Source organism: Erythrolamprus reginae, chromosome 2, assembly GCF_031021105.1.
Source record: "Erythrolamprus reginae isolate rEryReg1 chromosome 2, rEryReg1.hap1, whole genome shotgun sequence".
Lineage (NCBI taxonomy): Eukaryota > Metazoa > Chordata > Lepidosauria > Squamata > Dipsadidae > Erythrolamprus > Erythrolamprus reginae.
Window position 1 is genome coordinate 202,162,011 of NC_091951.1, and position 24,770 is coordinate 202,186,780.

At 39.8% G+C, this 24,770-nt stretch overlaps 1 protein-coding gene across 1 annotated transcript; it reads left to right on the forward strand.

Moving 5' to 3' along the window:
- The first annotated feature begins 5,410 nt into the window (after positions 1 to 5,410).
- TSR2 (TSR2 ribosome maturation factor) lies at positions 5,411 to 23,229 on the forward strand. Its single transcript, XM_070741292.1, has 5 exons — positions 5,411 to 5,539; positions 12,084 to 12,174; positions 13,347 to 13,438; positions 21,590 to 21,760; positions 22,469 to 23,229. Exons 1-5 carry the CDS (start codon positions 5,459 to 5,461, stop codon positions 22,580 to 22,582), a joined length of 549 nt encoding a protein of 182 aa, XP_070597393.1. The 5' UTR covers positions 5,411 to 5,458; the 3' UTR covers positions 22,583 to 23,229.
- The last annotated feature ends 1,541 nt before the right edge of the window (positions 23,230 to 24,770 follow it).

Below are 24,770 nucleotides of genomic sequence, written 5' to 3' on the forward strand. Positions count from 1 at the left end.
TGTTCTTTTGATATGTTGTGAGCCGCCCCCAGTCCTCGGAGAGGGGCGGCATACAAATCCAGTTAAATAAATAAATAAATGTACAGTGCCTTTATTATAATTCATACAATGATCTGTACCATATTCCAGCCAGTGCCATGTTCCTATACCTCTAACAATGATAGGTGTTCAGTATTATCACAGTGGCAGTGTGAAAATGTCCACATTACTGTATGTATATGATTAAGAATATGATGTTATCATATTTATGACCAATCCAATTAATGTTAGGAGAAAATTTAAAACAGACCGTTATCTTTCCACCTAAGAGTCAATCTAGAATAGTAGTTAAATCATCAGGCATAAACCTAGGAGATTGTGAGTGCTATTATTATTATTATTATTATTATTATTATTATTATTATTATTATTTATTAGATTTGTATGCCGCCCCTCTCCGTAGACTCGGGGCGGCTATACAAAGTGCTAGTCCCACTTTAGACATGAAAGCTGGCTAGATGACTTTGAGACAGTCATTCTCTTAGCCCAGGATGTCAGGCTCAGTCGTCAAACTGCTTGGTCAATTCCTGTCACAAGCAAATGGATCAACAGTTAATCGAGCAGAAAAAAGCAGACCCTGAACTTGCAAGAAAAGCTAAGAAGAAAAGTATATGCTTACACCTGCAAAACTCTATTCAGCCTTTCATAACCTGGCTATATATTGGACAGAACTCCACTAATTTCCAGTTGCCATAGTGATTTGGAATGCAATCATAATTATAGTCCAGGTCAACTAGAAGGCATCCTCCTATCCTTGAAGAATTCATGTACTATATAACCTTTTTCCTCTTAAATGCAAAGTAATCATATATATGTTTAATTAGAATTAATCCTATAGAATTCAATGGAGCTTCCTCCCAAGTGTGGGATGGTTGATTTAAATTACACTATGATACCTGTTTGTGTGTGTGTGTGTAAATCTAGAAGCAGAGTTTTAGTTAATATCTAATTTCCCACCCCACCCCATAGTAGTGTTTAAATAATCATAATTTATTCAATTCATCCCCTTTTTGAACTGTAAACTAACCACACATGAAGTAGGTAATAGATTTGTGGCCCAGTAGCCTATGTTTCAGCATATTATATGAATCCAAATACAGTGTAATGAGATCAAATACATCAATAAGGTAGCAATCTAAATGAACAAAGATATCTGACAGTTTAAACCAGGAGGCTCTTTGGATCATCTTGAGACATGGATACCATGGAAATTAATTCATGGAGTTAATTCAATTACTCCACAAGGGAATGACAGAATAGTTCTTTATAATGCTGATGTCAGCTGCATTTGCCATTTCTAATGGTGTTAAGCAGGGCTGTGTGCTAGCCCCAGTCTTGTTAAATCTGTTCTTCACTTGTCTATTGTCATATGCTGTCCAGAGTTTAAAGGAGGGAATGTACCCTACAGTAGAAACTGATTGGACAACTCTGATCTTCACCACTTGAATGCATGGATGAAGTGCCTTCATACAATCATTCAAGAAACTCTTGCTGATGAGTGCACTCCTGGCACCAAGAGATCTACAGTTGCCGCTTAACTAATTCTCAGGCACTGCTATGCTCTTCAGCCTGATTATATGCCTAAACAAGACTGAAGTTTTTTACTAGCCCATGCCATATAATAACCCCAAAGAACCAAAAATCACTCGTGATGACATCCAACTAACAAATGTAAACATTTTCAAATACTTAGCTGTGCATCAGTAGAGTGTTCAGCCAACACAGTCATCCCTAAATCCACAAAGGTGAAAATCTATAAAGCTGGGATTATCCTTTCTCTCCTGTGTGGATATGAGTTCTGGATTCTACTGTCAGCAACATACCAAACAATAGATAAATTTCACATGCACACTATTTTAATTTTATATATTTATTTATTTTATTTTATTTATTAGATTTGTATGCCGCCCCTCTCCGTAGACTCGGGGTGAATATTTATAAACAATTATAAACAAATAAACAATAAACAATAAACAATTTATTTAATTGTTTGTTTATTTGTCAAACATGTACAAGATAGCAGGCATAGGTATAAACATAAACATAAGCAAAGTAAGTACAGAGTCTACAGAGAGGTGCGGCATACAAATCTAATAAATAAACAAACAAACAAACAAACAAACAAATAAGGACAATAGGACAGTAAGACAGGGATGGTAGGCACAATGGTGTGCTTTTGAATTCCATTCCATCCTTGCCATTTGTTGGTGAGACCATATCACCCACCCAGAGATCTTGGATCATATGCAGTCCCCCACCATTGAGTCCCTGATTATAAAGGTCCAGATGATGGGACACATCATCAGAATGGATGACTACCACCTATTCAGTTGCTCTCTACTGGAAATTGGGAAGAGCCCTCAAGGTCATCAATGCTACTGCTACAAAGATACAATGAAGAAAAACCAACATCGTCATGACATCTAGCCAAAGGAACTAGAAGCTGTGGCTGCTGACAAAAACTAGGGTCAAATCGTGCTATGAAGTCTTCACTGGCTTTGAAGACAGGCCCAACCAAAAATGGATAGAAAACTGTGAGCAGTGTCACAATATAACACACACAGCTATTATAACAATGAACTTCCAGTTCCCTCAATGTGCTAGACTCTGCACTTCCAGACTTGGATTGTATAGCCACATCCATGTCCACAGATGAACTGCACAACAATGTGTCTTCTTTGAAGACTACCTATAGTACAGATCTTTAATATTCAGTCTCTTCTGATTTGTTGTAGTCTAGTTCCCATTATCCTCTGCCAGCATGATAGGAATGTGGTTATAGCATATCTGGAGGGCAATAGTTACAATTTAATTAGTTGGTGCAGACTTAACTTTTTATTACTGATTGCTGTGCTGATAGTTGTAAAAGTATTATCATTCTCATTATAATTTTAATGCAATTTTATTCATTTTCAACATAGTAAAATTTGTTACAAAATAGTTTCCAAGTTATGTCTTTCAAGGTTATATGTTTTATCTACTGTGATATTATGATGTGTTTGGCCGACTAAACCAAATTGTCTGGGTATGCTTAATACCTGTATGGAATTGCTTGCAGTGATTCCATAACCTAGGCGCAACATTTTAGACTAAAATGTAGCATGTGGTTAGATGTTCTATGTCAGTGTTTCCCAACCTTGGCAACTTGAAGATATCTGGACTTCAACTCCCAGAATTCCCCAGCCAGCATTTGCTGGCTGGGGAATTCTGGGAGTTGAAGTCCAGATATCTTCAAGTTGCCAAGGTTGGGAAACACTGTTCTATGTAAATACAGTACAATCATTAAGGGGAAAAAGTCAAAACTTGTATGCATGTTTGTTCAGGAATCAATTTAACTATTCTTCAGTAAAGTGAAGTCTGGCTAAGTTTGCATAGCACTGTTAACAACAACTGAACCAGTGGTGGGTTCCTGCCGGTGCGCTAGGGTGTGCTGTTCTGGCAGTGGTCCATCAATTGTGCAATTTGTGTGCATTGGCTCCCATGCCATATTTGCTGGTCTGTTGCACACAGTAATGGGCAGCCAATTTTTTTACTGCCAAATAGTGGGTGTGGCTTAATGGTCATGTGACTGGGTGGGAGTGGCTTGAATGATCATCATCATTCAAGTAAACTGTTACAACCTTACCAGTGTCGCTCGCTGGGGGGAGAATTTGCTCTTCTTCCTGGGTCACACACACAACCCTGTCCCAAGGTGGGTAGCTAGGTGAATGGGTGCTGCCAGAAGCATAAATGCTGCCAGTGCCGCTTCCACCAACACCTTCTGCTTGCACCTCAGGTGAGAGGTGAGGCTGGAGGGGAGCCGGGCAGGAGAGAGGGAAGCTCTTCCGAGGCCAGGAAGGAGGAAAGAGGAAAAAAGCAAGGAGTGCAGACGCAGCAGCATGGGAAAAAAGGAGAGCCAAGCCGAGACCAGTAATCCAGGAAGTGATAGCCGCCAATCAGCTGGAGCTGCGCACACATCTTCATTTCCGCCGGTGGAACTACATTTCGCCCCATCCTGCCTGCTGTATGTTGCAGAGTGCCATCTTTTTTTTTAGAATTTATGGCCTTTTTTGCTTCCTGCGCATGCACAGAAGCAAAATCTTGTGAGGTGATGCTTGTGTATGTGAAGTTTGGGCACTTATTTGCTTCCTGCGCATGCACGGAAGCTAAATTACACAAGGGGCCACGTATGGATGCATGTGTGTGGGGTGCCCGAATCATGAGGATGCATGTGCAGTGCACCGGTATGCCGGTAAGAGGAACCAGCCACTGAACTGGTTTAAAAAAAAATTCACATAGCTGCCTATGTGTGTCCATCCCATGTAATTGCATAGCTGTACACCACATTAACATAGTCACAAACTGGGCAACCACATTTTAGGTGCAAAAACAATGTATGATTCTTACTCTCTCTTGGGATATAACTTCTCTTTGATTCCTTAATCCAGTGAATTTCTGAAGCCATTCACTCACAAGTGTTCAGGCTAAGAAACAAGACTCCAGTCCCTGATCGATCTACTGTAGGCAAATATGTGAGAACAATCAACTAATGGAACAGAAGTTGCCTCCAGAAGTTGTGAAAGCTTCCTCAGTGGAGGCCTTCTACAAGAGACTGGGCTGCCATTTGTTATAAATGGTGTAGGCAGGTCTCCTGCTTGGGTGGGAACTAGATGACCCAAGAGGTCGCTTCCAACTTTATTAATTCTCAAACAAGGTTCAAAACCCTTCTTTTAATTTCAACTATTGGACATTGGATGAGTATTTCAGTAGAGAGACTTTGGCACTTGAGCTCATTGAAATCCCTCATGAAATATACTGCTCATAAAAATAAACTTAGGACTGTATGACTGTAACCTGTTACTTGTATCCTAAGATTTTTATTATTATTGGTTGTTTCTTCATTGCTTATTTGACTCCTATGACAATCATTAAGTGTTGTACCACATATTCTTGACAAACGTATTTTTTTTCTTTTATGTAAGCTGAGAGCTTATGCACCAAGACAAATTCCATGTGTGTCCAATCACACTTGGCCAATAAAGAATTCTATTCTATTCTATTCTATTCTAAAGGGAACGCTCAACTAACACATCCTAGATCTGAATGGATGAAATATTCTGATTGAATATTTCATTTGCACAACTATTCCACTTGCACAACAGTGTTGGACAGTTTGATTTCACAGAAGTTTAATTGACTTGAAGTTATATGTTATTGTTTTAGGTATTTCCTTTATTTATTTTTTTGAGCAGTGTATATATTACGTTACATGTATAAACAGGTAGGTACAAAAGTAAAAATTCGAACTGTTCGATCGGTGGTCACTCGAGGAGAGGAGAAACCCCGTTGACTCTGCAGGCGTTTATTTAGGTCTGCTTTTCTCTTCCGGACGAGTTGATCGATCATTCTGGAATCGACTCCCGTCCGCCTGCCGCCTGACATGGCGACGCCGAAGGAGGAGGCACGTGGCCTCTTCAGGCAGGGCGTGCAAGCGGTCTTGGACGGCTGGCCCGTGTTGCAGGTTAGGAGTCTTTCCCGGTAACGAGAAACGGCGTGATAGGTGGGTGGGTGGAGGGAGGAAGAGCTGTCGAATGCAGAATAAACTGTATTTTTTTAGCTTGCAGGTACATGACGGCAGCAGTGAGTATTGTACAGTATTGGGAAAGGCAGAGAACTTGTTTGAAGGGACGACTCCTCAGCCTCACCCCAACTTGGCAAGCAAAACAAGGCAAATGTGATTTTTTAAAACGTTTTTGCTTTAGTGCAGGGGTAGGCATAGTCGGCTCTTCTATGACTTGTGGACTTTAACTCCCAGAATTCCTGAGCCAATCATGCTAGCTCAGGAATTCTGGGAGTTGAAGTCCAAATGCCATACCGGTAGAAGAGCCAACTTTGCCTACCCCTGCTTTAGTGCATTTGCTGGCTGGGGAATTCTGGGAGTTGAAGTCCAAATATCTTCAAGTTGCCAAGGTTGGGAAACACTGCTTTTAGTGGATTACAGCAATGGCAGTCAGGTGTGGTAGGCTACTGCGTCTGCCTATAAAACGCGGACACAGGGAGGCAGAAAAATAGAGAAATATGTTTATGCCTTTACTGCTGCTTAGTGATTGTCAGGATTTTTGCAGCCTCAGATAGTGGTAGTCCCCAGTGGTGATATTTTAAAAATCTTAGATTACTGTGTGGCATAAAACAATGCCCCCTAAACGTTGAAGTATGAAGATGTTGGATTTGGTTGGTGTTAATGTCTATATTGAAATGATATACTGTACAGTATGAGGTTGCTTTTAGATTGGTGTGCAGGGAGAACCAGATCTTTTCTATGGTTGCTGGAAACTTAAGGCTGTTTCAGAAATCAAGCTGAATTTATTAATGGATTATGTGGCACCAAGTCATTTTTTGACTGCTTGCAACTTAGACTCCTTGCAACCTCCTATTTTCCTCACGATGGCTTGTTTTTTTCAGGACTTCCAGTGATGCACAAATGGGCATTGTAACTGAATCCATCCACCTTGCTGCTAACTTAATTTACTTTTTTGTTTATTTATGGAACTGAAAATAACATCCATATATATTTTTCTTTAGAAATTTTACTGCAAAAGAGATGTGTTATGTACCCACAGCATCTGCGTCACAAATGTTAGCCTAATATATTGTGTGTAAGTTAGTTTATGTTTTACACTGTCATAGTTTGGTCTAGTTTAATCCTGAATAAACATGCCCATTGGAATTGTGTTATACTAGTCTTGCATATATTGATCCTCCCACTATTATTGTGCGTGCCTCTAAATCCTGATTCTTTCAGACTGCTTTGAAAAGTCCCTGCAGTTTTCTTGGCAAGATTTTCAGAAGTGGTATGCCATTGCCTTCTTCCTAGGGCCATAGTTAGCCAACTGGCTTCATGCTAAAAGCAGGACACAATTCAATTTCTAGTTTGGCACTCTAATCACTACATAAAGGGGCTTTCTTTTTCCTCCTTGCTTATTTCTGACAATTTCTGCAGGGAACATTGTAGGAGGAAGATGTGTTCTACAGGTTCCCAAACTTGAGTTATGTATCAAATCATAGGTGGGATACAAATACTCTTTTAAAAAAAAATTTTTTTATTTACAAATATACAATAAATACATAAAAAACATATAATGACAGTTGACAGTTAAAACATGGCAAATTACATAAACAATAATCGTGTGTTTAGACGATAAGCCAAGATATAAAGACAAAACAATCAATGGACACACAAATTTATAAAGAAAAGAGAGAAAAAAGGGAAGAAGAAGAAAAAAGAAAAGAAGTAAGGAATGGGCGGGTGTACAGTAGAACTGTGTTAAGAATATGAACTAGTTTTAATTTCAGCAGCTCGTTTCCTTACATCAAATTTTTGGTAATATAGATAAGTAAAAGCAAGCGTTGAATAAATCACGGTAAAGAGGTTTTGAAAACAAAAAGTTCATTCCATTTTTAAGATAAATATCAATATCTCTTACAACTATTGAAAAGAAAGGGAAAAGTTTTATACCAGATTTGTATCTGTTCAAATATATACAATACTGTACATATCATTTGTTAAGCGAGTTGTTCCCTTTTTTTTTAACCAACAGTAGAAAGGATGCCAGCAATTATTAAATGAAGACTCAGTTTCGTTTCTAACTGCCATAGTTAACTTGGTCATCTCTGCACAGTATTTAATTTTCCCTATAATTAAGTCGTCTTGGGGTCTGGCTGCAGTGGTTATATGAATAATTAAATGTGCTTGGTTTTTGGGTAGATTTTGTCTTAGGGTACCTGAAAGGAAGCATTCCGGGGTTTTATCTATTTTCAAATTTAACATTTCCTGTATCCAAAGTCCAATTTTACTCCAGTAAATCTGTGATTTTTTACATTGCCAGCATATTAGGGCCCCTAAACCTGGGCCATCTAGACGAGCATTATCCGGCAACCATTGCTTTTTGATGTTCATTACCATAGCTTGCAAATCTTCTGCATTTTCAGCTGTCAGAGTAGCATCACTAGGCATTTGATGCTTCTTCCTCCATTTTCAAAGCAATGCATGTCTTCCAGTCCATCTTCCTTGACTGTATACAGTAATCTGCATATAAGTTGAATAGTTAAGAGAAGAGTTATCTCACATCTTGTCATCCTGGAATCAGTTTGTTTATTAAGCTTCACACTGAGACTTCCCAATCTTGCATAGTTTTGTAGTGTTTCCAGATTTCCATTTTTCTAAGCACATTTCTCAGCTTGACATGGTCAACATAATTGAAGGCTTCTCTGTAATTTATGGAACACATACTGACTGTTTTTGCTGGTTTGTTTTGTGTGCAGCAGCAATAATGAGTCCTGTTCTGCATCTTTTCTAAAACCATTTGGTATTTCCTGTCCTGTGTATACGTCTGTTCTAAATTAATGTTCCTAAAAGCTATTTTGCTAATACAGGAAATTGTGTGATAGCTGTATACTCTGTTAAGCCTTTGTTTTGTTTCCTGGGTAGGAAATTGATCATTGGCCTAAAAGTGTCCAATTCCAGTCCATTGCAAGATATTGACACCAAATATATCACTGTCTAATTGATTCATTTCAGGTTTTACTGTGTTGAGCCTTCCCATGTTCATGTTTCTTAATTTCCGTGTTCCCACCATAATTTTTATTTTCAGCTTTCAATTATTTTTGTTCTTGCATGCAATATCAGAATTAACCATCCTAGAGATTTTAATCTAGCCACTTTATAAATCCCGTAAGTACTCCAAAAGGATCTTCAGCTTTTCCTCAATAGTGTGTTGAGTGACATTTGACATGGTACTGTAGGGTCAGCTATGCACTACTAGAGTGTTAATCAGTTTTTGTCTAGCCCCGTGGTTTTCTAGGTAAAATGCAAAAGGGTGGGTAGTCCTTGACCTTTGACCACAACCTTGGGGAAGGTTGCAATGGTGATCACATGACCCTAGAACAGTGCAATCCTAAATAAATGCCAGTTGCCAAACATCTGAATTCTGATCACATAATTTGTGGGGATGCTGTAATGGTCATAGGTGCGAAAATCGGACATTAGCCACTTTTTTCAGTTCTGTTTCAAACAAATTTGTAATTAAACAAATGGTTGCAGGTCAAGGACTGCCTGTAGTTTACTGTTGGCTTTTTCTGTGCAGCATAAAATGATGCTTTTGCCCTGGTCATTAAAGTGATCCTATATATTGGATCCTATATATCAGTGATGGCAATCCTTTCCCAGCTCCGGTGCCCAAAGGGTGCATGAACACGCTATAGTGTGCGCGTGTGTGCCCATACCCGTAATACAATGTCCCACGCATGTGTACAGGCCTCACTGAAACCTCCTGACTTTCAGTAGGCCTGTTGGGCTATTTTTCATTCTCCTCAGGGTTCAGGAAAGCCTCCTGAAGCCTGGGGACGGCAAAAAAATGGCCCAGTGGGCCAATTGGAAATTCAGAAATGAAACAGAAGTGGAGCTGCCCTACTACTTACCCTCAGATAGTTGCAACCAGGTCTCGCACACCTTGGCCCACTTCTTCTGCAACCAGGAAGGCTTTCCTGAAGGCTTCTGTAGCCGATAACAGAGTTCTGGATCAATCCGGAGCTCTGTTATCGGCTGCAGCGGCCTTCAAAAAAGCCTTGCCAGCTGCAAATGAGATGGGCCGAGGTGTGGGAGACCTGGCTGCAACTGTCCAAAGAAGTTCCTTTTTAAAAAAAAAAATTTTTTTTATTAGTTTTTTATTAGACATACAAAGACAAACAACATTAAACATTCAAGGAGCTACCATTGCTCCGCTTATCATAGAAGTCTAACTAATACATTAAAAAAATGCCTAACTATAGTCAGATCAATTCAGAGATATAACACTCACACACTATATTCTTATTAAATTTAATTCTGTTGTTTATAGGTTATAGTTTATATAACTTTAATTAATTTTCTTGTCTATAGAATATAAAATACTTAAACTAATAATACGTACTATATAAAAGGATAATACTTTAATATTAGTACTATTGCAAAGAAGTTCCTGAAGGCTTCTTTGACAGTGAAACGGAGGCTGGAGGTGAGCACACAAGTGAATGTCCAGTTGAGGGCAAAAAACAGCTGACATGCGCTGGAGCTGACATTGGGCAATGCCTTGCATGTCCTCAGATATGCTTCCGTTTGCCATCACTGCTATATATTGTTGCTGCCCAGTGTAGATAGGTACCTGCTTATTTTAGCTGGGCAGCTGGGATGAGCTTTGTATTCTTGACAGACACCCCTAGTGTTCTCCCCTCTTTCCTTCCAGGAACAACAACCCACCAAGCCCCACTGAGGCAGCACAGCAGGACTTGAAAGGAACACATTGTGATAGGCTAAACCAGCATAACTGGCTGGAGAATTCTGGGAGTTGAAGTCCACAAGTCTTAAAGTTGCCATGTTTGAAGGCCTCTGGGCTAAACTATGGGTTGGTTGGCTAGCTAATAATATATTATGGCTTGCAAACCTAGCCAATCTCTTCATATAACAAGATGATAAATATTTCAATCAACTGAGCAAACGAGAGATAGAATATAAACACCTCCCATACAAAAACATATAAAATATGTTGTCTGGACAAAAACTAGGAGAGAAGAAATACCTATTCTGTTGAGGGGATGACAGTAAAATGTTAAATTATTTATCCAGGGAATGAACTTAGAAGAAATTGAACCACTCTTCACTAATAACTTTGATTCAGTGCAGTTATGTAAACCTTGCTCCAGTCTGGTCAAGAATAAAAGCATTTCGGTAAACAAATGATCTTACATTATTATGTAAACTAATAACATCAATCTATTCAAAAAGCAAACTTTCAACTTCAAGATACAACTCATACTCAGATGCTTTTCACTTTTTAGCTATCTGAATTCTGTACATGTGTTACTACACTATACAAATATGCTCCATATATGGTAATTTTCTGTTAGTCTGAAACCATAGCAAAGGAGCTAAGCTCTGTAGTAAAGGACCCAGCTTGTGCACAGCTAATTAGTGAGGAAGGGCAGTTAGCTAGCATGGTCTACTTGAAGAAATCATTTAGAAACACAGGACACTAACCTGTGGTCCATGAGAAAATGTTGGTGGTCTGTAGAGAAATCTTGGCCTCTGGGCCAGATATGGCCAAGAGCAGTTAATCCAGTCCAGGAAAAAGAAAGGAAAGGAAGGGAAGGGAAGAAAAGAGAGAGAGGAAAGGAAGGAGGGAGGGAGGAGAGGGAAGGGACTACAGCTCCAGCTCTGGAATATGGGACTGACTTTCCCAACAACATCAAAAAGACATTATCAAATATGCCTCAATTATTTTGTAATAATTACACTACCTTTAATAATTTTGTTACAATTAAACAACCTTTAAATATTTTGTTATAATGAAATAAGCCTTTTATAATTTTCTTTTGTTAAATAGGTGCATTTCATATTTAAAAAATGGAAGTTCTCTGATCTTACAAATGTATTTATCTTTTTTTTAAATATTCATATTAGTCTGCGGGATTTAAGATTTATGGATTAGGGTCCATGGGATTTAAAATTATAAATTTGGTGGTCCCTGAGATCCAAAAGCTTGGGGAACCCTGATGTAGAAATCATCTGTAGCCACCTCTCATACGTAATAGAATTGGAAACTATAGTGATTTAATAAAATCAGACTGACCATGACCAAAAGGAAAGCCTATATAGAAGGTAAAAATTTGAATAAATGTAATAAAAGATCAATTATGCTCCTTTCCTTTTATTGTTAGATTGGCTATAAAGCCAATGACACATGTTCATATGAATTTACTTAATCCTATATTTATGAAAAGAAGGATACGTGTGTTTTCCTAATGCCAATTGACCTTTATTGAAACCCACATTGAAGGATAAATGTGGCTTTCCCCTAATTTGACTCCTGAATCCAAACAAGCAACATGGACGCCAGATTAGCTTTGATAATTCTGTACTATTATTTATTCATGATCTAAATTGTGCCAATTATCACCCTAGGCAACCCTTTGCTGCGCCTGTGGCCAGTTGCTGTTTATGAACATTTCCGTGTCTTTTTTTCCAATTGCAGATAGCAGTTGAAAATGGCTTTGGAGGGGCACATAGCCAAGAGAAAGCTGAATGGATGGTGGAGGCTGTGGAGCAATACTTTGAAAGCAATGGTGAGATTCTGTCCTGTTGCCTGAATGATAGATGGCCCGTGATGCCCCTAGAATAACGATGGTAGAATATCCTGATCATTTAGGTGTTCATGGCTAGATGAAGAACCTGAAACTTGTCTTGCATGGCACAGAATGGTGGATCTTGAATTTTATATGACGCCCTTGGGAGTTAGAATCCTCCCTGCCACGTGACATTTAAAAACTAAGATAACCCTTCAAATTTATTATATGAACTGGGCTATCGCTATATAATAACGACCACCTACTCTCCCTGGATCAACATTGCTAGAGGCTCCAGGACAGTGATGGTGAACCATTCTTCCCACGGGTGCCGAAAGAGCGTGGGAGTGCGCTATCGCATTTGCGTGAGTGCCCACATCTATAATTCAATGTCTGGGGAGGGCAAAAACAGCTTCCCCCGCCTCCTGAGGCCCTCTGGAGCAGTGTTGTCTCTAATTTTTTTGGGGGGTGGGCAGAAAAGTATAGTGTCTGAGCGGCAGTCCCTTCAGGACTGGGCGGCACAGAAATAATAATAAAATTTCCCTCTCGGTTTCTGGGCAGGTTTGGAAAACTCTGAGTTGATGATGATTTTTAAGTGAGCGATTGCTCACTGCTCAGCTTAGAGGGAACTATGCTCTGGAGGCAGGAAATGGCCTGCCAACTTCTGGTGAGCCCAGTAGGCTTGTATTTTGCCCTACCCAGGCTCCAAAGGCTTCCCCGGAGGCAGGAGAGCGTAAAAATGCCCTCCCCCATCCCCCCGGAGGCTCTGTGCAAGCAAAAAATCAGCTGGCCAGCACACACATACACGTTGGAGCTGAGCTAGGGCAACAGCTTCTGTGCCAGCAGATATGGCTTCGCGTGCCACCTGTAGTTCACCATTACTGCTCTAGGATCAGAAACCCCATCGTAGGTTACTTATTTTAACTGCCCTGAGTCCCATAGGATTGGGCAGCATATAAATCAAATAAATTAAATTTAAATTAAATTAAGTTAGTAAAGATTAGTAAGTACAATTAAAAGGCCTGGAACTGGCTTGTATGCTTTCTTCATGGAAACTTGGAAGGTTACATTGGGTGGAACAATAGCCAGTAGTCTAGAACCTGTTTAACCCTAGCCATTGAAAATGTCCTGTGCAATTCTGTTATTTGACTCTGTGTCCAATCTCTCTGCAGCTGAACTTGAACCAGAGGAGATCGAGGACTTCCTTGCTGAATTGATGAACAATGAATTTAACACTATAATAGAAGATGGTAGCTTGGCTCAGGTTTGTTTGTTACTCTCTAAAGCAGTGTTTCCCAACCTTGGCAACTTGAAGATATCTGGACTTCAACTCCCAGAATTCCCCAGCCAGCGAATGCTGGCTGGGGAATTCTGGGAGTTGAAGTCCAAATATCTTCAAGTTGCCAAGGTTGGGAAACACTGCTCTAAAGGAAAGAACAGTGCTGTTTTCCTCCCTTCCTCTCCTCTCCTCACACATAAGGGTCTGTGCTTTTCATGGGTAATGTGCAATTAGAGGAGTCATATGGGGGTTTAACGGCCCTATACGTAGATCATTTCTCACTCATTCTGTCTCTGAAAGTTTTCAGACAGATCAAGAGCTTTTTTCCAACATTAATTGATGCACCTGATGAAATGCTTCATAAAACTCCTTATAAGTTGGCATACATACATGCATACGTACATACACACGTACATACATATATACATACAGTGTTTTCCCAAATATAAGTCTTATACACTGCTCAAAAAAAAAATAAAGGGAACACTTAAACAACACAACATAACTCCAAGTAAATCAAACTTCTGTGAAATCAAACTGTCCACTTAGGAAGCAACACTGATTGACAATCAATTTCACATGCTGTTGTGCACATTCAACTTTGTACAGAACAAAGTATTCTGTTTTTCATTAGCATTCAGATCTAGGATGTGTTCTTTGAGTGTTCCCTTTATTTTTTTGAGTAGTATATTTTTTTGAGCCCGGAAATAAGCGCTTGACCTTATTGCCAGGCAATCAAATCCCGATTGGGCTTATTATCAGGGGATTATTATTATTATTATTTATTAGATTTGTATGCCGCCCCTCTCCGTAGACTCGGGGCGGCTCACAGCATGTCTTATTTTGGGAGAAACAGGGAACATCCATCCATCCCATCCCTACATACATACATACATACATACATACATACATACATACATACACACACACACACACACATACATAGTCAGTCCACGGCTTACAACAGTTCATTTAGTGACCGTTTAAAGACACAGCAGCACTGAAAAATGAGATTTATGGCCGTTTTTCACACTTACAACCATTGCTGCATCCCCATGATCACATGATCAGAATTCAGATGTTTGGACAAGTGGTTCTTATTTTTGACAGCTGCAGTGTCCCAGGATCATGCGATCAGCTTTTGCAACCTTCTGGCAAGCAAAATTAAATGGGGAATCCAGATTCTCTTAACAACCATGTGACTAACCTAACAAATGCTATGATTCACTTAACAGCTCCGGCAAGTCGTAAAATGGGCCGAACTCACTTAACAACATACATTTTGGGCTAAGTAGTGATCGTAACTCGAGGACTTATATTCATTTTTTTTTAAGTCTTCAACAGGGATGAGGTGTCCCCAGACTGCAGCCTTATTGCAACTGAATATTGTTATTTGCAAAATGGTAGAAAAGTTATACTGGTGCCTTTCTCTCATGTCTCTTTTTCTTCGGGAAATGTTTTAAGTAAGATTGTGCTTCTTGTTGTTGAAAAGGTGCTTGGGAGAAGGGGAGGATTAGCTATGCCTGTCAGTTCCACCTTAGAGAAGCTGTGCTTTTCCCAGCGCTTGCTCAGCTGTGCAGTTTCAGCAAAGTACATTTGGAGTTAAGGTGATAGTGACAGAACATGACAGCCTTGGTTATTTTTAAACACTTACGTACCTGGATTCAGCAACAAGATGCTTATTTTATTATGGCCTGTGCGATCTAACAAGGCTGCTAATAAACATCTGTGAAATTACTGTGTGAAACAATTAATCCATCTGAGTGCACATCAATTGCCTAGCAGCAGCCAACTTTATCCCAATTAAACAATATATTCTGTTGAACTGTGGCAAAATCTTTGATGCTCTCTGACCTTGGTTTGCTCACTGAGAGTTCATTACCCAACTACATAATATCGGTGCTATTCAGGGGTGGGCTGCTGCCCAGACAGGGGGTGGAACGCAGTGGGGTAGCGAAAATGGAGCTCCATCCCAGAGCACCCAATTTGCACTGAAAGATATTGAAAGAAAATGCCATGCCCAGAGTGTGGTAGTCAAAATTTTGGTAGCCCTTCACTGGTGCTATTGACTGTGGGGTTTGCTCCCTGCTTATACACAGTAGGTTGTCCTGCCAATGTTGGTGATGGTGTGGTTTTCTCCTTGGTAGTTCCTTGATGAGGGTACTGTTTTCTGTATGATCGTCTGGTGTTAATCTATATGTTGTGCAGGGGATGTGTACTAGTCTTTGTTTCCTTCTGTTTATTATCTCTCTTGGATTATCTGTAAACATGATTTATTTTGATGTGTCTGTTGATGGCTGATTTGTCTAAATGCTAAACTTCCAGGAATTCCATAGTATTTTTAGATTTGGCTTGACCTGGGTTGCTTATAATTTTCCAGTTTAAATTGTCTATGTGTGGTGAGATTGAGTTTTCATCTTGTCTTTGATGTTCGTGGACACACTATGCCAGTGTTTTTCAACCAGTGTGCCGTGGCACACTAGTGTGTTGTGAGACATGGTCAGGTGTGCCACGAAGAAGGAAGCTCAGGTTCTGGTCCCACAACTTTTTGCTGAGAGAGAGAGAGAGAGAAAGAGTGAGAGAAAGAGAGAAAGAGTGAGAGAGAGAAAGCAAGTGAGAGAGAGAGAGAGAAAGAGAGAGAGAGAAAGCAAGAGAGAGAAAGAGAAAGCAAGCAAGAGAGAGAGAAAGAGATAGAAAGCAAGAGAGAGAGAGAGAGAAAAGGAGAGGAAGGGAGAGAGAGAGAAATGAGCAAAAAGGGGAGGAAAAAAGAGAAATGAGAAAACGATTGAGACAGAGAATGAGAGGAAAGAGAGACAAAAGAGAGAGAGAGAGAAGTGACTCTTGATTTAAAGCATATGATAAAAAGCACCCAAAAAATAAGAGAGAAAACCCCCAGCCCTCACCTGTTTTTGGAAATGGTTCAAGAGTATGTATACACACACACACACACACAAGAGGGGGAGGAGACAGGGATGGAAAAAGAGAGGAGAGTGTCTTAGAGTGTCATTTTGTGTCATTTTGGTTGGTGGTGTGCCCAGGATTTTGTAAATGTAAAAAATGTGCCGCGGTTCAAAAAAGGTTGAAAATCACTGCACTATGCTAGTCTTCTGCCTGTCTTTCTTAGATAGTTCTGTAAGTTTTATTTTCTTCGGCTGCTGGATCTTTTGATATTTTGGAGGATTTTAGTTTGTGTACTCTAGTGATGTCACAACACACTATAACAGCATGTTGATTTTTTTTCTGAGAGGTTTTTGATGGATGGCAGTGTTCTCCTTTTCACAGGATAAACAATAAACTGTGATGAAAGATTAGGCACATTTTGATAAAGTTGTCTGGCATTCAATCACTAACATTGATGTTGTCTGATATTTGTTGATGTTGTCTGGTATTCAGTCACTAACATTGATATCTAGTTGAGTAATGAAACATCTACAAAGATTACAACCAAGCTCAGAGACACTACAACGAAGTGTCTAGATTCACGCGTTGCGTTAAGATACAAGTTGCTGACTGAGCTGTAGTTAGTTGGACGATTCCATCATGCTAAATCCCACACAGCACAGTCCTTGACTTATAACTGGTCACTTACATACCCCTCAAAGATATTTAGAACCCGGTCCCAAAGTTACAATGGTTCACCTAAGTCATATACAGGAATTTGTAGTTGTATAAACGTGTTTTACAGTGGGTTTTTTGCACCAAAAATGGCATTTACTTCCATGTTTTCAGCAAAAACATTGTTCACCTGTAGCAAACAATGGGTTCATTTTGTGACTTCTGCAAAAAAAGATAGTAAAAATGGGTCCCATTCTATGATGACCTGCTTTATAACTTTACAACTTACAATTGTAATGAGCAGGCTCCATTACGGCCCTAAGTCCAGGACTACCTACCATATTTTTCAATCTAAAACGCACCAGAGCATGAGACACATCTTAATTTTGTGGGAGGAAAATAGGGGGGGGGGGAATCTACCTACCAAGTATTCATCTGGCTAGTGTCCTTAGTGTAGTCAGTTTCATCACACCAGTTTATCCCCTGGTTAGGGCTGAAAAAAACTTTTTTAGAGGGAGTAGCAATGAAATCAAGCATGCAAAGACTTAGAGCTGGTAAAAAAAACTTCTTCGGAGGGAGTAGCAATGAAAACAAGCCTGCAAACCGGGAAGATTGTTAGCATCTTTTTAGGGCGTTAGGGCTGGGGAAAAAAGCTTTGAAAAAGCTACATTCTGAGTATAGGACCACCAAATTTTCATCCTCTTTTGGGGGTGTTGGGGAAGGTGTGTCTTACACTCTGAAAAATACGGTATATCCTAGCCTAGCCAAACTAATGCTTAGGATTTAAAATGGTGCTTGCTTCTCCAGCTGGCCAGCTGACCACAGCGGGGCACTATTGCTCCATAAGGAAGCATTGCAGTTACGGAGGAGAAAAGGCCAGTTGAGGAGCCAAGTGCTTGCAAAAATGCTAGGTCATAGTTTTTGCACTTTAGATGACTGTCTCCTGGAGAAGATTCTTAGCAAAATATTTTATGGATGCACAGAGAATCCACTAAGCAGATTTTTTGCATAACGTGCATACACAGCGATTGTGGCTTCTGAACTATTTATGGTTTATTTTTGTAATGGTTTCGGGGGATGTGGAGGGAGAAAGATAGAGTTTATATGAGCTTATGACTGTGTCTTAAATTATATTTAGTCTCTTTTGGACCATAATCTCTAAAGCAGTGGTTCTCAACCTTTCTAATGCCACGACCCCTCATCTTGTGGTGACCCCAACCATAAGTCTAGCGCCAATTCTTCCAACAGATCTTTAAGCTGATTGGCAAGAGGTCAGAGGGACACCCCCCTGTAAATGCTGATTGGTTGGATTGTAAAAATATGTTCCAAGATGCCAGAATAGAAGCTTTAGTTGCGAACACCATTGGAAATTTGTCTTTTCCCATGATCTTAGGCGACCCCTGTGAAATAGTTGTTGGACCCCCAAAGGGGTCCCGACCCCCAGGTTGAGAACTACTGCTCCAAAGCTAATTATCTTGGGTTGCTCAGAATCAATGAAATGGAAAGCTCTGCAAATGAGCTACCTCCACAAATCAGCCTAGCTGTACTTGAAGATTATTGCCACAACTGATAAGTGTGAGCTTCAAACACACTCCCTGGAGATTACAATTTGAACACAGATTATTAAAAGGATGTGAAGTTTGCTAGAAAAAAAACTAAGACAGTTTTCATCCAGTAATATCACAAAGGGAGAATTTCTGGTTTAAAATTAGGTCTTTAAAGTAATAGCCACCTCCTTGTAGAACTTCTGCAAATAACACTAAAAATGCTTATCACTGAACTGGTGAAGGAAAAGCTCAGGCACTAAAAAAAGGTCCTAATTAAAAACAGCTACAAACAAAAGAGGCTGTGCCCAGTAAGTGAAGATATTGATGTGTACATTAAACCTTAAAAAAAAGAGAGATTACTGATTACCCTGAGAAATACTGATGATCAGAGCTGTGAAATGAAAGAAAAATGGAAAGGAAAACAATATGTCATGTGAATGATCTTGTTGGTTCTTATTGCTCTTGGACATATATACAGTAGTACCTCTACCTAAGAACGCCTCTACTTACAAACTTTTCTAGATAAGAACCGGGTGTTCAAGATTTTTTTTGCTTCTTCTCAAGAACCATTTTCCACTTATAAACCCAAGCCTTCGAAACTGTGACTGGAAAAAGCAGGGAGAAGCCTCCGTGGGGCCTCTCTAGGAATCTCCTGGGAGGAAACGGGGCTGGAAAAGGTGGGGAGAAGCCTCCATGGGGCCTCTCTAGGAATCTCCTGGGAGGAAATGGGGCTGGAAAAGGTAGGGAAAAGCTTCCGTCGGGCCTCTCTAGGAATCTCCTGGGAGGAAACGGGGCCGGAAAAGGCAGGGAGAAGCCTCCGTGGGGCCTCTCTAGGAATCTCCTGGGATTGAAACAGGACCTCCACCCTCCCTGTGGTTTCCCCAATCGCACACATTATTTGCTTTTACATTGATTCCTATGGGAAAAATTGCTGCTTCTTACAAACTGTTCTATTTAAGAACCCGGTCACTGAATGAATTAAGTTTGTAAGTAGAGATACCACTGTATTAGCAACAATGTGGATAAGAGGACCTCCTATGTTGCAAGTATTATGGAGGAAATAACTATTGCTAAGACCACTAAATTCTTGAGGCTAGAGCAGAATACAAGGACAATAGCATTCATGCGATGGCACCATGTACAGTACGAACTCTGTATGGCCATTGTATTTTATTCAACATATTAGTCATTTATTCAATGATTGTGAGAATATATGTTTTACTGAGGTTTCTAATTAATGCTTTTATATTGTTCTAAATTTTGACTTATTGGAAGAAACCCAGAGTCCTTCTGGAGTTGGGCAGCATGTAAGCATAATTAATAATAAATAAATAATAAAAAAACACACGGCTTAGCATGTTGTGTACAGAGCCACGCACTGGTCATGCATTGCTCTAAACCAGGATGTCAAACTCAAAGGCCCATAGGCCAGATCCAGCTTATACCTGGCCTGTGGGCCCACCCTAGAAACAGTGAAGGACTAGCCCACGGTACATCTGCCAGTGAAAAGGGAGTTACGGAGGGCCATATGCCATCTCCCAAAGCTCCCTTTTAACTGACAAGAGGGCTGCAGGAGGCTGTCATGGCTGAAAACAGAACACCAAGTGGGCTTAAAATGGAGCCTCAATGAGTGACAGTTGAGCTGGCCACACCTACTTTGCCCCCCCCGTGAGGTCAAGCCTAACCCTGATGCAGTTCTCAATGAAATAGTGAAAGAAAATATTAATTGATGATAAGCAAATATCTATGTGCATATATCGAACACCACTGAAACCGAACACCTTATATATTGTTTAAGTTTATAAGTTGTTATATCTGTCCATTTTCTTTCTTTTTTTTCTTTGTATGTTCTGTTTGTTTAAATTGTTTTTATATATAGAAACTTACCGTAATAAAGATTTTAAAAAAGAAAAGAAATAGTTTTACACCCCTGCTCTAAACCATAATGTGGTTTTACATGATTTGAAAAATTGCTCCATTTTGGCCTACTCAAGTAAACTGATGATTTATTTTAACTCTCTCATTTGTCTAGAAGGCATTGTTTTGGAGAAAAGCCAAGCTCCGGGCCATTCTCTATTCCAGAATTAACTTTATGAGCTAACAATTATCTGGGAGACCAGGGGGAGATGAGCTAGAATGAAAAGGGGAGCATAGCAGTATTTTAAGTGTTGGTATTTTTGGATCATTCGAGATATATTTAATGCTGATGAGACTTGCTAAAATGCATTAATTGCAAAAATAGCAAAACAATTCCAGATGTTCCTCTGGCCCTGAAGGATTAAAATTAGCCTTGACTTGGAAAGTTGTTTTAACTAATCGAAGCATTGTACTGTTTGCTTGCCTAGTGATTAAGTGAGTTTTTGGCTCAGTGAGTTGCATGAATTACAGCCAATGCAGTTAGTCAGTTGTACAGGTGGCACGTAAAACCAAAGCCATTTAAATTTAACACACTTGGGTTAACCTGTTGTGTAAATATAGTCCGAGAAGCATTTGCTACATTGTAGATTCAAAGCTGGATATATGAGTATATATGTAAACACCAAGAATTCCATTGTTTTAGCATAGCATAGTGAGTGAATTAGGCCATTGTTGTCCGAAAGCCCTGGCTGGTACCACATGTGAACCCATCTTATTTTAGTGGTTTGAAGCAGTTTCCTTTGTAACTAACACTCTTCTTAGATGTTGCTCATTCGGAGAGTGTGATTTTAGCTCAAATTTATAAATCCATTACTAGGGAAGAATAGTTAAAACTAGCCATAATTGTATCCAATAATTGTACATGTTCAGTCTTTGATGGTAAAAGAATCAGTAGACATACATTTCTGGTGGATGGAGAAAAGACATAGAGGAAAGCTGCTTTGGACACACTTTTCTTCACTGGTCAAAACCTTTGATTTATTTATTGAGCAGTCTTTTCTATCATGTACCAATGCTGAGTTGGGTGAGGCAAGGGATGGTGGGATAGACCAGTTTCTGGAGCAACTGTTGGATCTTCCAAGGTAATGAGCAATCTTTCCTTCTTCCCACCCTATAGGTAAGCCAGCAACTGTGCCTGTTTTTCAGACAGAGCCGTCAGGGAGATACAGCAGCAATGCGCGATGCCATTAGCCACCTGGCACAGAAGAAACAAGAAGCTAGGAGAGCAGTTGCTAAATCTCAGGCAGCTGCAGAAAGCAGCAGTGAAGAAGAAGAAGAAACGGAAGAGGTGGTATTGAATAAATTCTTCTGAAAATTAAGATCGAACCTATAGAGCAGTGGTTCGCAATCTGGGGTCAGGACCCCTTTGGGGAGGTGTCGAAAGACCATTTCACAGGGGTCGCCTAAGACAAATTTTCCATGTGTTAAGCTTCTATTCCGGCACCTTGGAACATATTTTTACAATCCAACCAATCAGGTGTTTACTATGGGGGTGTCCCTCTGACCTTTCTGCCAATCAGCTTAAAGCTCTGTTGGGAGAATTGGCGCTAGACTTATGGTTGGGGGTCACCACAACATGACGAACTGTATCAAGGGGTCGCGGCTTTAGAAAGGTTGAGAACCGCTGCTATAGAGCAAGCTGCATACAAAGGGACTTTATAAATCTGAACAAAATCTGAAGGGCTTTGGGATATGTTCTGCAGAATGCATTTGACATGGAATAATTATAAACTAATTCTGAAGCCAGCTAATTCTCAAAGTTGCGTTATGGGATTGTGAGAATGTTAAATTTGCCTGGATTAGGGTTCTGTGAGGCTGGTATAAGGTTTAGTTCACTTGGTATTGAAAATTTAAAAAAATTTAAGCTCTTATGTTAAGCACTACATGTTTGTTTTGAGCAAACGGCTACGTCAAATGGCAAGAGCCAATTAGTTTATTCAAAAAAACCATGAAAAAGGAACAGATTTATCATCTTTGTTGTTTCTCCCTCCTCCAGGCCATGGACTGCAGTGCTGGTTCCAGCATGAATGGAATACAAAGCAACCCGTCTCCACTGTCAGATAGGACCACTGAAGATGGATGGATGTTGGTGACCAGGAAAAAGAAATGATGGGGGGCGGGGGGACGGGGACTACGGCAGACCTGGACAGATGCAGTAGTGAATGGTCTGTGCTCTGCCAAGCCTTGAATTTTTCTATAGGTTCCCACTAAAGCCTGAGCACATTGGAAGCACATTGTTGACTGTACCATTGCTCCTGACTTCAACAGAGGCTGAATGGAATTCCACTTGGCATAAAATATTTTTAATCTTTAAAGTTTCTTCCCCTTCAAAATCAGAAGATGGATCTAACCTTCCTGGAGTTTGAAAGGCGCATTGAACAACAGTGTAGGTTCTTTGGAAAGAGACAATTCTCCTATTATGTCTTGTTCTTTGATCACCTTGTTCAAGTCATTGGAAAGGAGGCAACCTCGTTCCAGGAAGACAAAAACTAACCATCCTTACTACGCAAAGAAAGGACTGCATTCACTCTTACTCAAAGGGGGAAAAAAGAAGAGTGTAACAGAAAAAAAAATCTTGTATTTAAAAAAAAACAATGAAAAACAAAATACAACAATGAAACAAAAAGTAAAATGGAAAATACACAAATCATGATGGTAGGACACAGGAAGTTTTGGTCAATCAAAGCTTCCCTTCCCCTAACCTTTGCAGTGGCCAGCCACTTATATAAGAACAATAATAAAATATTATTTTGGTAAGATTTTGTATATCCCTTAATACTGAGGCCTTTTTTTTTTTTAATATAAAAGTTACATGCACTAGTTCTACACCACAGGAGGGCGAAGATAAAAAGAATACCATGGGTACCAACAGCAACACCAGCAAACCTACATAAAATAAGGCAAGGATTTTTTTTGTTTCTTTTTAAAATCCCACATATACACACACACAATCTCCACTCATTTGTGTGTTGAAACAGTACCAGCAAAAAAGGGAGGAGAGGGATACCTCAGGGAATTTTAAGAACTTCCAAGACAGTCCAGTAAGGCTCAAAAGAGAGCTCTAAAATGTTAACCATTTTAAGTGCATTGTGTCAAGGAGAGGAAGCAATTGCATTTAGTTTCAAGGAAAGACTTCATTGATTTTTGTAATAATCACAATGTGTGGAATCTCACACACACATAGCTGGGAACTTCACATTATTTGTCAATGGAATGCCTTCATTTCCGTCAGCGACAGTATTTTCCTGGGTATTTGGTGCTGGAGACTGGCTCTTAAAAAACAGCATGAAGTGTTTCTAAAATTGCAAATCAATACACATCTCGCTAATATTTTTCCTTTTTTTTTTTTGAGCAGTGTTATGAAAACCAAATAACACTTAGACTTCTATACTGCTTCACAGTCCTCTAACACAGTGTTTCCCAACCTTGGCAACTTGAAGATAATTGGACTTCAACTCCCAGAATTCCCCAGCCAGCGAATGCTGGCTGGGGATTTCTGGGAGTTGAAGTCCAGATACCTTCAAGTTGCCAAGGTTGGGAAACACTGTTCTAACAGAGTCAGCATATTGCTCCCCAACAATCGGGGACCTTATTTTACCGAACTTGGTAGAACGGAAAAGGCTGGATCAACTTTGAGTCGGTCAGGATTGAACTACTGGCAGTTGGCAGTTAAGAGCCTGCAATACTGCATTCTACACCACTGTGCTACCACCATGGCTGTAAACAACTCCGTGAGCTCTGAATTTGGTCATTGAAAAAGGCTGCTTTTGCTTATATAGGTAGTTCTCAACTTACAACAGTTCATTTAGTGGATGTTTGAAGTTACAATGGCACTGAAAAAGTGAAATATGACAGTTTCTCACACTTAACAACCATTGCAGCATCCCCATGGTTGTGTGATCAAAATTCATATGCTTGGCAATTGACTCATATTTATGATAGTTGCAGTATCCCGGGGTCATATTTTGTGACCAGAGAAACCAGGTTCACTTAACTACAAAACTGCAACAATTCACTTAACAACTGTGTGGCAAGAAAGATCCTAAAACGGGGCAAAAGCATTTAACTTTCACTTGGCAATCTGGCTCAACTGTGGTCATAAGGCAAAGACCACAGTATGTGTTAATGGAGAAATTAATATTGCACTAGCACCATATTCTAATATTTGTGGCTCTTGAGCCAAGACTTTGGCAGTCTGTTCATCAATTTGACCCCGGTCTGCATTTCACCAACTCTTAAAAAGAATCCCAAGGCAAAATATACTGCTCAAAAAAATAAAGGGACACACTCAAATAACA

Coding starts and splice junctions, on each gene's coding strand:
- TSR2 (XM_070741292.1), top strand. CDS start 5,459: ATGGCGACGCCGAAGGAGGAGGCACGTGGCCTCTTCAGGCAGGGCGTG. Junction 5,540..12,083: donor ACGGCTGGCCCGTGTTGCAG/GTTAGGAGTCTT, acceptor TTCCAATTGCAG/ATAGCAGTTGAAAATGGCTT. Junction 12,175..13,346: donor GCAATACTTTGAAAGCAATG/GTGAGATTCTGT, acceptor ATCTCTCTGCAG/CTGAACTTGAACCAGAGGAG.